The sequence below is a fragment of the Embiotoca jacksoni genome, unplaced genomic scaffold, assembly GCF_022577435.1.
Source record: "Embiotoca jacksoni isolate LCO1_2020_lvr unplaced genomic scaffold, fEmbJac1.0.p SCAF_8, whole genome shotgun sequence".
Classification (NCBI taxonomy): Eukaryota; Metazoa; Chordata; class Actinopteri; family Embiotocidae; genus Embiotoca; species Embiotoca jacksoni.
The window spans coordinates 20,774,576-20,789,856 of NW_027185436.1; the positions used below are offsets into that span (position 1 = coordinate 20,774,576).

Below are 15,281 nucleotides of genomic sequence, written 5' to 3' on the forward strand. Positions count from 1 at the left end.
GCTGTTTGTGCAGCCATCCTTGTCGGAAAGATGAAAATAAATAGGGGGAGCTCAGCGGAGATAAGACACGTGTTTAATTATTAATTGAGCCATTACTGACAGAGATTGCCTTTTTTGATTTAAAGCAGGAAGGCCTGCTTCAGGGACAGAAAAAGCAATTACAGAATTCCCAGCTTGCATCGCTGCTGCCCATCGTTCAACACACGCTGCAAGAGAGGAGTGAAAGGAGACAAAACGCTCCCACACACACACACACTCGTACACATCCTGTCACACGCCCGTGTTCCATAAATTATTTTAATTCTTCTTCAATATTTATAGCTTTTTAAATTACGATTATATTGTCATGTACTATTTATGTAGAGTGGCAGGCAGTCACAAGCCACATTACCCACAACCTCTCTGTGGCCTGGCACCTAGAAACGCTGACTGGAATGAATTGTTCGGTTTTGTATGATTCAGGAGGTGATGACAAAATGCGCCGGCTTTTACAAGACGCCTGTTTTCAAAGGCGGCCCTGATTTTCTATGCACAGCAATTAGCTGGCTTGTAAAGTCATTGCTGATATTTCAGGCTAACCTCCTGAGCACTCTGTGGCCCCTTTAGAGCACGAGTATGTCCATTAGAAAAGTGTCTGCTCTGCGCAAAGAGCTCAGTGTGCATCAAATATTAACTTTGCCCCCTTAAAGAGCATTTGGTCACTGAGGTTGAGTTTCATTCTCGAAACAGAAGCTCTGTCAGATCATCAGTGCGTTTCTCTGTCTCGTCTGTGTCAGCCTTGATACGTCAGGACGCTTGACACCTGTCAGTCAGTGCTATCAGTCCCTGTCATCTGTGTCAGTGAGCCCATGGGTGGTGATCAAAGAATGGGAGTCACGTTGAAGTCTTTATGATTAGCCTCCGTTGTGTGGCTCTGTGCTCATCGACTGAATATGGATTCTGCTTCAGCTGTGGGGAGGGAGCAATTACAAAATCACTACAGGCCACGAGGGACATTTAGGAGAAGTGGTCAGGGGACATGACCAGCATTTGGGCTGGCACACTCTGGGGTGTCATCGCCAAGCTGGGCTTCCCATCTCACTGTTGGTTTACGCAGAGGGCTTCACAGTGTATCAGGTAAAGCCGAAGCAAATATATCGGCCCAGCCTCTCACTGTTGTCCCTTCAGATCATCTTAAAATGCCACCTTACACCGGCCTTTCCATGCCCATGATTCCTCTCACCGACTACACCTCAGCTACTGTTAGCATTGTGTGCCCCATGCCAGAAAGAAAAGAAAAAAAAAAGCACGAGTTTCTGCCGTGGCTGTGGCCCGGAGGTGATACTTACACCTCAGCAGACATTTTTCGGTGCTCACATCAACTGCAAGCACACAGCAGGGAGAGATCATTCACAATGTTTGAGATATTATTCGATATGGTGATTCTCTTTAGCTAAGCCAAAACATTACAGTGAAATATAATTCAATAAATGTCTATTATAAGCAGCAGACTGGCATGCTGAACCCGCCGCCTGCAAGCAGCAGTCTTCCTGTATTCTTGTTGTCTGACTGCTTCACTAGAAACGGAGGTCTTATTGAGGGCGTATTTAGCGAGCTGATGCTGCGAGCGAGGAATCAGAGGCTCACGCAGCTCCTGCAGTTAGCTGACCAACTTGTGAAACACAGGCTGACTATCATCTCAGCACAGAAACAACACAGGATAAAATGGAGGTGGGTTACTTTTATATATATTTTTTTTTTTTTTTTTTTTAAGAGGATGGAAGAATTTAGGATAACTCCATAGAGCAGCAGCCCTCATCACATCTGCTGTCTAATCTTAATCCTCCTCCTCCTCCTCCTCCTCCTCCAATGAAAACACAGCCAACTGCATTGTGGAAAGCATTTCCATTGTTTACTTATGAGAATACATGACCAACGTCTTATCACGACTGTCAGGCCTGAAATGTAAAGCGTGTCGCCTGTGATCACTCGCAGGTTTTCTTGCTTTTTAATCCTTTATTCCAAGCTTCAGTCACTCTGCCAGCGAGAGTGGGCTTTCCCCCCCTCCCCCCGCCCTGTATTTGTTTGAAGATCCCAGTTCCTCGCTATGTGCATTTTAAGCTCATCTGTGTTGTGAGAGGTTCAGAGCCAATGTTGTTTGCAGATGAGGCTGTAACGCTCATTGACAAAGCCAGATGGTAGGCGATTGTGGCCAAACACGACACTTGGATAATGTACAATCACTGGCAAGGGGACAGTCGTCAGCCTAGATGGATATTACAAACATGCTTGTAATCGATTGGACATTTTGGGAAGCGGTTCACATGGGCTTATAAAGATGGAAAACCCATCGCCAGGAACAGAACGGATGTAAAATGCTTCAGATTCCATGAGAGACAAGGACATCCAAGTATCAGAAGATTGAGCCAAAGTATTCAGTGGAGAAAGGAGATGAACCCAGGAAACAAAATCCCAAATCACACACAAGCATCAGCCTGTCATAGAAAGTATTTCCCAAGTATTTCCAGATGGGTGGTCCTCCCCTAGTGTTTGCTCAGCATTTCTTACGTTTCCTGCGGTAGCATATTAGCATTAATGTTTCTGTCAGTAGCTTATCAGAGCCACTCTGTCTGCAAGTGGTGGCGCAGGCTTGGGCTAGTGCAGTAGGTTTGACGGAGGGCCGGGGTTGGAGCGGTTTGTGATATAGCGCCGAGCTAGTAGCCGTGAACTCAACACATGGTGAAAGACGTAACTCGACACGCACTGCTGAGAGAGGGCTTGTGTTCAGTCGTGTATTTCACCGGGCGTGAACGCCATTAATCGTCCCAGTGTTTGTTAACAGACAGGCGGTAATTCGCTCAGACAGAGGGGCCTGCATTCTGGCCGTTTCAGGTTTAAAAAAAAAAAAAAAAAAAAAGGAAAGAAAAAAAAAAGGAACATGCACAGTGTGGTCTGCTCCAATATTGAAGCGGTCATCTGTTTGGCTGTTGTTTTTGGCTACTGGTGAATTCCCTGCACTGGACCCTGGCAGTGGGGCCCCTAATGGCCTCTGACTGACTGTAATACCCCATTCAGCAGAGCATGGGCTCCAACCTCCCTGACTGTTGAGTTAGTGCTGCTGTGTTGAGGGGCGAGCAGCAGGACTGGGATTTCACTGCTGTTTGCTTTGGGAAGGAGCATGAGAGATTGTTCCAATGACACAAAACCCATGGATAAATGTGTACGGGGCACTAACAGCAGCACTGACCAGGGTTACACTGATATTATGGTCTCACTCATATTTGCTTTTTTTTGCAGTTTTTACAACCTGTTTATAATGCTATTTCTATCATTTAATATAAGTTTTAGTACAGCATTAGTAGCTTAAAGTTAATTATGTATTACCGCACATTAATATTTAAAACAATTCATATTTTTTTTAACAGTCTTTATTATTACAAGTACTTCGGGTCTATTTTCTTTAAGTACTTGGGCATAATTGGCACATAAATGTAATATTTAGACACATTTTATAACCACATGCGCTGTTTTTCCTCTTCCCAACGACTACATATGTCAAAACCTAACTGTGGCAAATTACTTCAAAATCACGACTGCCTATGTTTTCGGAAAGGATCAATATGTGGCTGTCACTATCAGTAATGATACAGCTATCATTGTATCAACATCAACTGTTTTGTGCAGGCCAAGTGCCTAAGGGCCTTGGGCTCCTTATCAGCTGTGGCACACTGTATTAGTGCGGCGGGCTGGCGTAGCACTGACCTAATCCTGGTAGCAGGTGCCACCGGAGCCGAGGCAGAGTGGACATGTTTTTCAGGGAGGATGAGCCATCTGGGTCTTGATACTTTATGGTGCTTAAAACACACTCTGAAGTGTGACACTCCCAGCACTTACCTTTTAGCTGCACACAATAATCTAAGCGCTGGCTGCTAAAGGGAGAGGAGGCTTTCAGGAGAATTTACAGGGTTTGATGTGGTGTGGAGCCTCTGCTTCGACATGGATTCATGAAACAGTCAGACACACTTGGCGGTTTGATTTTGAACTCCTTCAGTGTTGTTTTTGTCATATGCAGTCTGAAATATGTCGACCAGAAAGAAAAAGTGTGTTTGTTTTGTTTTGTTTCTGCGTTGTTGTTTTTTTGCTTTTGTGCCAGCCAGCCTTGCTCAACACTTTTCTGGGGCCTTGTGTTGTTTTGTTTTTTCTCTTTCTTTTTTTTTTTTCCCAGTGTAGTCTGTTTCATCTCACAAGCGATTTGGCTCGTTTCAGAGTCCAATTTCCCTCCTGTTTCACCGTGCAGCCCCCCACCCCACACCCCCCTCACAGACATACTCACATTCACACATTTCCCCAAACTGACACGCTGCCTTCACACTCCAAACAAATCAATTTTTCACTGCCGCACTTGGAACACGAGAGCGAAATGCGGCAGCTCATAGCAGCCCTGAAAAACGTGCAGGCTGTTGTTAATGTTCCTTGTCCACGAAAGCTCAAAGAGGCCAGATTCTCTACCTGTGTGTGTGTGTGTGTGTGTGTGTGTGTGTGTGTGTGTGTGTGTGTGTGTGTGTGTGTGTGTGTGTGGCTCGGGCTCAGCAGAGATGCGATCAGACGGCGGTGGGTTCGGGTTAGCAGCAGCCCCACAGGTCAGGATCCAGGCCTTGTCTCCATTAGTTTACTTGACACAACTCGGTACCCTCTGCTCCCTCTCTCCTCTCCTCCGCCTTATTAACTCACATCCCTCTCCCTCTTTCTCCCCCCGGTCTGGGTTACTTTATCCCTCTTTCTCGGTCATGCTCTCTCCCTCTAATCAAGAATGATGAATGAGGTGCGAGGAAGGACAGCGAATGTTTGCGAACCTGATACAGCCTCCAATTGTCATTCTTCCTGCGGTGGTGGAGAACGAGGCGGTTGGGACAGGAGTGCTTTTCAGAAGGCTTTTGTTTGTGTTTGTCTAACTAGGCTCTGTATGACATCTATTTCAAACATCTCCACCTCTGTCCTCTTGAGTGTGTCATCAGCCTTGACATGTAATTTATCGACCCCCTAAAAAAAATTCAAGTTTTCACTTTGTGATATCACAAACTTTTGACCGCTGCAAGAAAAAGGCTCGTCGCTCATACGAACGCAGCTCTTTTGGCATGTAGCCATTAGCAGGGGGGGAAATGGCAGTTCTGGTCGAGTCCTCAGCAGCTGCTGGGTCTCCATCTGTAAGCCTAATTACCCAGCAGTACCCCAGGAGCAGCTCAGGAGCAGGATCCTCCTATAGAAGTGGCATTGATTACATCAATGGGTCTATACTGGACAGTGTGTTTCCCCGGGGGCCGGCAGATATGAGAAACTGAAGCCCAAGCACTTTAATGCACACTGGGGTGCTATTTTTAGACGAAAAAGTCCACTAAGATCTTAAGACCCCATTTCATCCGCCATCACTGGGAGAGAAATTTGAAATATACTGAAGATCTGCAGTTGACCAGAGAGTATATAAAATGGTAAATGGCAAATTCAGGTTTTTATTGGTCAAATTATATTTTTGATAGGCCTGCATTCATGCGAATATCGAAGGGGAAAATGCCAAATCCCTGGTTCTTGCTTCGTAAATGTGAATATTTGCTGCTTTATATTATAATTAATGAAATAACTTTGAGCTTTTAAGTGTGGGTCAGACAAAAGATCATGTTTGAAAGATGTCAGATCCATCAGTAATGTAATACAGTTGCTATTTAAGGCTCTAGTGTTGAATCTTATCAACGGTGTATTTTCTGAATTGACTGAATCCTTTCCATTAACTTTGTTATTATTTTAAACTTACATATTTCTGCTGCAGCTGTTTTTTTTCATGCTGTAGCAGCGTAGACTGTTTTAGTGATGAAATTCCTGTGGCATGTTGTAATTTACAACATAAAAAGTTGCTCCACTGACGGGCTCTTGAATGATTAGAGAAGCAGCTCTGGACTTTGATCAGCATTGGTGAAGACAAGAAGCTCTGGTCTGTAATAACAGGATGCTTCAACATGTAAACATGACAAGACAAAGAAATGTGGTGGCTGATTGATGATTCAGCTCTCTGGCAGTGGTTGATGAGGAGAAGTTTGTTTTTAGCCGGTGCCACCTTTAGAAAACCAACCCTTGATAAAGCGAGCTGCCTCAGCATTCTTGGCTGTCACAGGGTTTTATTTGACATCATGAAAATGGCCACTGTGAATGCAGTGTCTTAGTCTAAACCACAGATTGTGATACTCGTGCGGACAAAGCCCCGTATCTGCAAAACACTTGAGGAAATGCGATATGTCGGGGAAGATGTTTGTCCTTCCCCTTTCAATGCGCTAAACTGCAACGGCTGCACATGTCAAAACAGTGAATGAGGTATGGTGAACCGTTAGGAGCTGTCAGCTTCCGATTGTTGCTTTGCTTTCAGAGTGAGGAGTGAAAACAGAGACGGAGGAGGAGGAGGAGAAGAACAACATGCAGGCTCTTTCAGCCTACTGTCATGCCACTTAAGATGTGTTGAAGGATTTTCACCCAGCCATTTCCATCCTATTGAGAAGTAATCAGCACGGCACTGAAAGATAATATTATATCCACTTAGAGGCATGTGGGCTTCATGCATGTTCATACATGAAATGAGGCTGGAAAGCAGCCCTTCTGTTTACATTGCTGAGCGCTCACTCCCTCCGTTTCTCTGCTTGGACTTGAAGCTTCCTGGCAAAAGCTCTCTGTCTTTGTGTCTCTTGCATTCTTTCTCCTTCTCTCTTTCATTCCTATCGCCTTTTCTTCCATTCTCTGTGGATTGCGAGCCAGCTGGTGGGCTAATAGAGGATGCTTTCCTGTGGGGCACCAAAGTGATACTGTTCAGGCGTTATGCGAGCTTAAGTAAAGCTGACACGCTGCTCAAGAACTACAGCCCACACTGAGCTCCACGGCAGCCCGTGGAGAGACTCTGAAAAGGTCTTAAAGGTATGGGAGACACAGGGAGGCTGCCACTGTCCTCCCACCGCTGTGCTGTGATGTGGGAAGCAGGAGTTAAGTCCTTTATTAGAAGTGGCAGGCGTTGTCTCCAGTCACCTCAATAATTGCAGCGCCACGTCCACTGCTGTAATCAATTGAGACAGCTGCTGCTGCGGCGTTCAGGTCCATCAGGCAGGCGTGTCATGCTAATTAATGAAATGATAAGGCTAGTGCTTGCAGCATTGCACAAATAACTCCCGAAGGCTCACCCCCGCTTTCTTTTCAACACAAAATTCATCCTTAAAGTTCAAATCACCCCTCCCTCCCGGTCGCTGCTTGTTGGCTGTCTGTCCGCAGCGGCTGCAGGGTAAGAAGGGTCAGCGGGGTGGGTGATGGGTCAGCGACAGTGAAAGGGGTCAAATTCCTGGCTGGCAGGGTGGGCCGTGTCAGAGGAACCATTAGACTTGAGCTTTTCTGATAAAAGTTCCAAGATGTCCACCCTTTTATTTAGGAGAGACCCGGTGGCACTGACCTCAGACGACCCAGCTGTGTTCATAAGAAGCTGAGACTGATGGCTGTCCCAGAGCACAGGAGTTCAGCGGGGAGCAGGGGGGTGGGGGCAAGGAAGTGGGAGTGTGGGGGCATCCTGCACTTTATAGCCAGGGGTTAATGACGGTTTAACACTGCGTTTAGAGCACCACTGGACCATGTATGATATTAAAGGATTTGGACAGTCAACATCTAGACCTCTGTTGTTCTCTCTCACTCTCTTCTCTCCCATTCAAATTTGCCTCCCATCCACAAAATCGGCATATGCGCCGTGAGAGGTGACTGGCATATGTGTCCTGCACCATATGGCTGGAGTTTGAATTGGGATCTGATACGCACAGGAAAAAACTGATTCATCCCTCGGCTCGTGCTGCCAACTCTCTGAAATGAACATTAGGTTCCCGATTTATGCCTGGGCTTTGACTGTAAACGTGTTACAGCTTAACACCCATCCCCGTTCTGGTGCCATCCACTCCTTTGTCAGCTGCAGCAAAGACAGAGAGAAATAAGCAAAACGTGCCAGCTGTCCCCACTCTTTAGCTATCTTGGCCGGCTTTCTCCCCGTCCACTCCCCCATTAACATCTCTGAGTGATTTGCAAAAATGTCGCCTTGGCTCCCCTCGTTACCAGCTTGGAGATGCTTGAGGCAGATTAAATAGTGTGAGGGAAAGCAAGCCACTGCAAATTTCTCCTATGATTTTATTATTAGAAAGATGATTCAACACTGCTCAGCCCTTCTGTTCCTCTCATACAAAATCATTTTGTTGAAATCACCCCGCCTTTATTTTATTTTTTATTTTTTTATGACTGAATACCTCACGGCAATGAAGTGTTGATTGGCAAGACTGCGGTTTCCTGCCTTCTGCCAGTATCTGTTATAGCCATCTTCCACAGTCACTCACTCGTGAGCTAAGCCCTGGCTCTGTGCAGATTGCTTGTCTAGAGAGGTACAGAAACCAAATCATTGTGAGCTCAACCGTCAAGAGCAGCAGAATATTCTGTCAACCAGAGCCAGCAGGAGATGGATCAAGGCGGCGTGCATTCTCACATACCTTCTGCACCCTCCAACGTCTTTCAGCAGATACGCCGCTGTATTTAAATATCTGTCTTTTCATGTCCTTATTTTATCAGTGCCCTGTCTGTTTATGCTTTGGCAAAGCTGTGAAGGGAGTGAACCGCAGTGTTTGCCTAGTAAATGAGAACACCCAGTGGCCTTAAGCTTCTTTTAGCCCCCGACATCCCCTCGTCATAGGGAGAATTTGCATATTGTCGTATCTAATCTGAAAAGGGTTTTTGCATACAGGTTCTGTTTCCCCAGCTGTTGTATATGCTGGCATCGGTTTCAGTGGTGAGCAGGTAATTTATGTAACACTTATTTGCATGCGCAGCAATAGCCTTCTGAGGGTTGTAGTTGGAGGCCAAATGAGGACATTCTCTAGAGCCCTCGTCTCATTCATCAGGTCGCTGGGTCCGTTTGCAGGTAGCCAGGTGTGTTTGAAATAAAGTGGCTGAAAAAAAGCTTCAAAGTGAAGGCTAGTTTTACAGCTCAAAGAATTTCAGAGCAAATGTGTGCGGTGCTTTTCTGCCGGGTTTGATTTGTGTTCTTACTTCAGAGGGGTTTCCTAGTCACGGGGAGGAGCCGTTCTTCCCTTAGATGATGACAACTAAACCTATCGTAGTCCTGCTCAGGGCCAAGCATTTCCAGACTAGTCCAAGCCATTCCAAGCCGGGCCATCTGGCTGCGTAAAGGCCACATAGGACCAGATCAGCGCCAGCTCTCCAGATGTTCCGCGGGGACAAACGGGATCACAAGTGAAGGATGTCGACGGCAGGAACAGCTGTTTAGCGACACTGCGTTCACCCCGGATTCCCCGCTGGACACATCAGTCATCACCAGCAAATCGCAGCGGCTTGTTGTCCGTCTGCTACCTCAGTCCCCGCGTCCCTCCCGTGTCCGCCCCTCCAGCTCCCAAACCCGTATCACAGCAGAGCGAGGCACGTGCGCGCAAGGCGAGGCCGATTCCCCTGAGTAAGCAGGGCCACAGGAACAACTATAAAAAGATCAATACTGGGATGAGATGTCATCTGGTGAGCAGACCTGCCAAACACCCCCCTGGGGAATGTCTCTGTCCCCCGTGGTGCACTAACCCAGCTCACGGGAGAGGGGTGCCACCCCCCCACCACCACTGGGCTGCCCTCCAACCTGCCTGACTCACTCGCACCATCTGCTCAGGTTTGCAGGGCAAGGCTTCAGGACAACACTTTTCTCTTTTTTTTCTTTTTTTTTTTGTACAGACACTAGTATGGCATTTGTTTCACATGACTGCCTGTGGCTTGCCTACTGTTTTCCTCAGCATGTGATTCCAGGGAAAGTGTTATTCCATGTCCTGAGGAAAAGAAGAAGAAAACAATGCAGGATTTTGGCAGTTTGCTGAAGTGCTTGAAACTCCACCAGACAGTTCTGTGGTTTTGTGGCAATGTTTGCCGAAAAAACAGCTGATATTTTGCTGCATTCGCCCTTAGGTGACATGTGTCAGAGGCATTGCTGTCGTATTGTTACTTTGCACTCAAAATGGCTGCTGCTGGAGCACTTATTAAAAAGTAATCAAAGAAACAAAGGTATTCCCGTAAACTGTTTATGCTGTTCACTCAGCACGGCAGCCTGTTTGCTGCTAAAGATGCAGGAACACCTGCAGTTTAAAGAGCTGTCACAGAGTAACGCTGTATTTATGCTTATATAACAGGAATGCATTCCAGTTTGTTGCCGTCACTTCTGAAAAAAAGGCGTTATTAAAATGATGCCTTTTGCTTTCGGCAACAAATTTTGCCAGATTTTTCTCCCTTTGCAGTGCCCTTTGCATTGATAACTTTTTTTTTCCGTGTCCATCTTCTGTGTTGTTCATTTGTGTGTGAGTGTCTTTCAGCTTTCTGAGTGATTTTAATGAGCGATGTCTTGGTCTGAGCTGATATCTCACTGCCTCCATTAGAGCCCATTAGAATCATCATTAAGATAACCCGGTGCTCGCAGTGGCCCCGGCTCGCCAGCATTAGTATGAGAATCCCCCCCTCGATCTCCTAGTGGTCGTAGTGAGACTTCATTTCAGTATCACTTGCCTCGCATTGTGTCTGGGAGAACCGGTTGCCACGGCAACATCACCCAACGGCGACATTTCGACTGTGGATATTTGCTTCTTCGCCTCTGTTTGTCTGTCGGCGCCTGTCTCCCTGTCGTCGCCTCGAGTCTTCCTCTTTTCTCTCTCTCTCTCTCTCTCGCTCGCGGGAACGAGAGCCTGACAGATTAATCCGAGTCCCAGACCCCCGTAAATCTGGAGGTCTGTATACGCCTGGACCCCAGAATTCATTTGAAAATCGTGACACTTTAGCCAGCCCCAGCTCTCCCATTAATGCGAGGAGTGAGGGGAGGGGGAGCTCAACAAATAAAAAAAATAAAAGCTCTGCCTTGCCTTTTTATTGGCCTTTTTATGGGTGTTAGGATCCTTGAAAGATTAAGCAGGCTGTTAATAGGGACTGGATATTCCATTAGCGGGCTGCATGTTGAGTTCTCACTGGCTTGACAGCAGCTCCCTGCTCTTCTCATTTTTTTTTTTTTTGTTACCGTCGAGAGTGCCCGTGGAGCTTTTTTAATTGAGGCGCTAGTAAGCCTTCTGAGTGAAGTACTGCTGCATCTTAACTGTAGATTAGAGCCGCTAAGAGTGTCATCACCACCGGGCTCTCTCCCCTCTCCCTCTGTCTCTATCTGTCTCCATGCATGTGTGAATACCTCCATTATCAAAAAAATGTTCCCGTGCATGTGCTTAAAATTAATTCCACCAGTAGCTTCTATAGCGGTAATTTTGCTATTGTAGCTGTAGCTCCACCATCTCGTCAAACTCAATTTCTTTTTTTGCCCCATTTTGCTTTTCATTTACCTGTGAGTAGAGGTGGAAGATCACCAAACGTCTTGTCTTTTTCATTAGGATTCATAAGTGCTATGAGATTCTTTGTCCGTGAAGGGTGTCGAGATGCTGCGTTTTCTGACACTTTTATTTTCCTGCTACAACAGCATATAATTACAGTCATTAAATTGCAACAGCCTGAGTATGAAAAGTCGTTGTTCGGTGGAATGCTGATGAGAAAAAGCTTCTCGTCTGTTGAAAAGACCCCTGATGAATGGTAAAGACAAAGTGGTGGAGTTCAGAGTGCTTCGCTGTGGTTTCGCATATCCCCTGAAAGAACAGGAAGGGAGGATAGAAAGACGGCGTGGCAGAGAGGCCAAGATAAGGGGCCACGATCTCTCTTCACAGCACAATTGAAACATAATTATTTCATGCCAGATTGTGTGCTCAGCAAAGCCCTGAATGGGGGCCGACATTTAACTTTAATTAGCTGTGATTTATTCATACTGACTGGATCGCGGGAAGAAATTGGATCATCTGATTATAGTCAAGCATGAAAATGACCTGATTAAACACTTAATGGAACCTAGGGAGAGGGAAACAAGAGGAACCTTTGGCAGGAGACAGTGGGACAACATTATAAAGAAGGAAAAGGGAGCTATTTTCTACTTCATCTTTGAAGAACGTTGCTCACGTATGCTCCTCTGACAAGACGCCATAGAAGGGCAGCAAACGGTTATCCTTTAATGTATTATGTATTCGCTGCTTCTGAAGCAAACCAAGTAGGATAACGACTAAGATGGTTTAATTTCCACAGACAGACAAACTTTTTCAGACTGGGTTTTCACTCATTTTCTTCTCTGCTGTTTTCTCTCTTCCCAGGTGTGCCAACGAATGAGAGTCCCGAGTCCAAGACTTGTAGCTCAGCCAAAGTCTCAGGGCTCCAGCGCAGCCAGGAGCAGAGCAACAGCGAGGTGCCCTTCGCGCCTCCCGTGCCCAGCCCCACGCCGGCTTCGGCACCCACGGGCTCCCCCGCCCCCGCTGCAGCGGCGGCCCCCCCAGAGCCCCCGAGGTCGCGCCTTCCCACCCCGCCTCCTCTCAGTGTCAAGAAGGAGCAGCAACCTCCACCCCCTGTCCCCACCCCTCCCCTGCTGAGGGCGCAGCCCTACCCTCAGCCCCACCCTCCTCACCCACACCCTCCTCACCCACACTTGCACCAGGAGCCCCGTGCTTTTCCTCCCCTGCAGCACCACGCACGGCCAGTAATCAGCCACCAAGTGCATCACCCGCTGCAGTACAACAGCCTCCACGACATCAGGTAAATTTGTTAAATGCACGTATTTTATTACTGCGGCAGAGATCCACTAGAAATGGCGTCCCACTAACAGTTAAGAGTAAAAACCTGCCTAAAACACACACACACACTGGAGCTGTAATAGTGGCAAATTCGGCAGCCAGCTGAGATCGGTGTGTAAGACCACCAGAGATCTCAGTGCAATAACAATGAGGGAGCAGAAATTCAGCATCCAGGGAGCTGTCTTCACTTTCACTGTTTCGCCTTTTGTACCTGATCAGGGTTTTACGTTGCAGACACCACCACTTTCCTTTAATGTGTTTCTGAAAGACTGTTGGAAGGAGGGATAAAATAACCTTCAAGAATGCGCAATTTTACATGTAACTTATACAATGTACAATTAATATAATGTGTCCAATATACAATTTTACTGTATATTTCACACAGTATTGACTGTCGTCATGTGGATATTGATTTTCCACCTCACAAACCTGCAATAACCAGCTGTCAGATTTACTGTTTTTCATTGAGCGGCGCGGCAGTACATACAGCATCGCCGACTATTTCCCATTCCACCTCAACCTTCTCACCTTAATTCAATATCAGAAGGGTTATAAGAAAAATCATTCTTATGTTGTCAAAGCAAAGTGTCAAACATATCATCAGTGCAGCTGAACTAACACTGAGCTACCGACAAAGAAACACGTATACATTCTGACCAAACTCTATATGATTTAATAAAACACAGTATGTACGTAATACGTAATTAATTTATTATTATTTTAATGAAGAATGTTGTATGTTTTTTTTTCTTCTGTGTATTCTGTTAAATCTTCAGCCACAGGAGCAGTCCACTGGGTCTTCCCAAACAACACTTGCCCCCCTCCCCTCATCACCACCACCTCAGTGGGCTCCCGTCCTCGGCCCCCTCCTTGCCTCTCTCCATAGCCAACCTCTCTACCTCGCACTATTCCTCCCTACGGAGTCCGGCCCATCGCCATTCGGCCATGTTTGCAACCCCAGCCACACTGCCGCCACCACCGACCTTACCGACCAATAGCTTAGTGGTGCCCGGGCACCCTGCCGGCACCCCCTACCCAGGTAAAGCCGTGCTCCTCAAATGCTACATGATAGCGTCAGTGCAGACATAAAGACACATGGTAGCTCTAGAAGGACCAACACTGGCTTTCACTGCTGCTCCTATTTGATATGATATTTATATAACACATTTTGACAAAATTACAAACAGGGATAACATTTATTGTAATAATTTCTGACATTTCTTTATCGGGAGTGTCTCTATTAAACAGATTTCGGACCTCTTAAACTTGTAACTTCCTTTTAACTACATCTTTAAATACGCGTCTGAAACATTGTATGTACATAGTATCTTTACATTCTGAACACAGGCCATGTAAAAGTTTGTATGCTTTCTACTGTGATGGCCACTTTATGTTCCAGCATATATTTTACATTCAGCTGTAGAAGAATTGGCTGCACAGCTCCTCTGTATTCATTACAAATATTTACATGCATAAACTCCTGCAGTTCCAGTGTATTCTAACTGGATGACTAGTCTTCAATGATGTCACTAAATTTGTTAAACAGTGTTGAAGCTAGTCAAGTGTTCATGTATGATTTGCTGATCTGGTAAGTGCTCATTTATTAAAATCTTTGACTAATTTATCCTTTGATATAGTGCAGAGTAAGTTACATCCAAGCTCATATTTTTATATATTTATATATCTTAAATTTCTAAATGTATGTATGTCTCTCCTTTACTGATTTTAAAAGAGAAGGCTATTTCAATGTACAAGGTGGCACTGACTGCCTTTATTGTGAAAGGAAAACACATTTTGGTTAATAAGAGCTTTGTCTTGTGATGAAAAGATTGCTTTAAGTTTCTTTTCCGATTCCATTACTTAAAATGATGTCAACAATTCCTTTACGTAGTGAATACTAAATTAAAATTTTGAATGTCTCTCTAAAGCACTGTGTATAGCACATGGGATACTAATAACACAGTAGACAATAGGAAACCACTTAGGGCTCTGTCCTGGAGGTTTCTATAACGTTTTAGTTGTCGATATCAGCAATGCAGTCCATTTAATCCAGCAGCTACTGATAACCTCAAATAACCTCATAAATAATTTGAAATATTTTGAAAAGGGCTCGCATGAAAAATCACTCTTGGGCAAAACAGATTGGAACAGAATCTTAAATGGAAATGTCTGGTCTTAGGGTCCCTGGTTGAGAACACCATGAATCAGTATCTCAGATGGACTGTATTTATAGTGGCCCAGAAATTTGTAAAATGTCAAACGGTCACTGTAGGAGGGAGTGGATGCGTCACTGGAAAATGTCAGCTAACAACTGGACAGCCATCACAGCTGGAGACATCTTCGGAGTACTGAAAGCAGCACTTTACCAGTCATATGTTGAGAAATGATGCACTTAGGCTGAGCGACCTCGGCAACCAGAATTAAGCTTTCTTTTGCCAACAACATGTGATTTGTAACTGTTTAATTATATGCTCAACAATTTCATCAAAAGAGGCAATTTCATGCTGCAAAATTAGAGAAAAAAAAAAAAAAACGTCTCCAGCGATGACGGGTGTCTCC

General features: G+C 45.5%; 1 protein-coding gene across 9 annotated transcripts in view; it reads left to right on the forward strand.

The window, feature by feature from the left end:
• fbrsl1 (fibrosin-like 1) overlaps positions 1 to 15,281 on the forward strand; it is a 269,076-nt gene that overhangs the window by 239,440 nt on the left and 14,355 nt on the right. For all 9 annotated transcript variants that reach the window (XM_069178423.1, XM_069178416.1, XM_069178422.1 and 6 more), the window contains 2 exons: positions 12,249 to 12,684; positions 13,499 to 13,761. In XM_069178423.1, the coding sequence (XP_069034524.1) occupies positions 12,249 to 12,684; positions 13,499 to 13,761 (699 nt within the window). The remainder of the gene's footprint in view (positions 1 to 12,248; positions 12,685 to 13,498; positions 13,762 to 15,281) is intronic.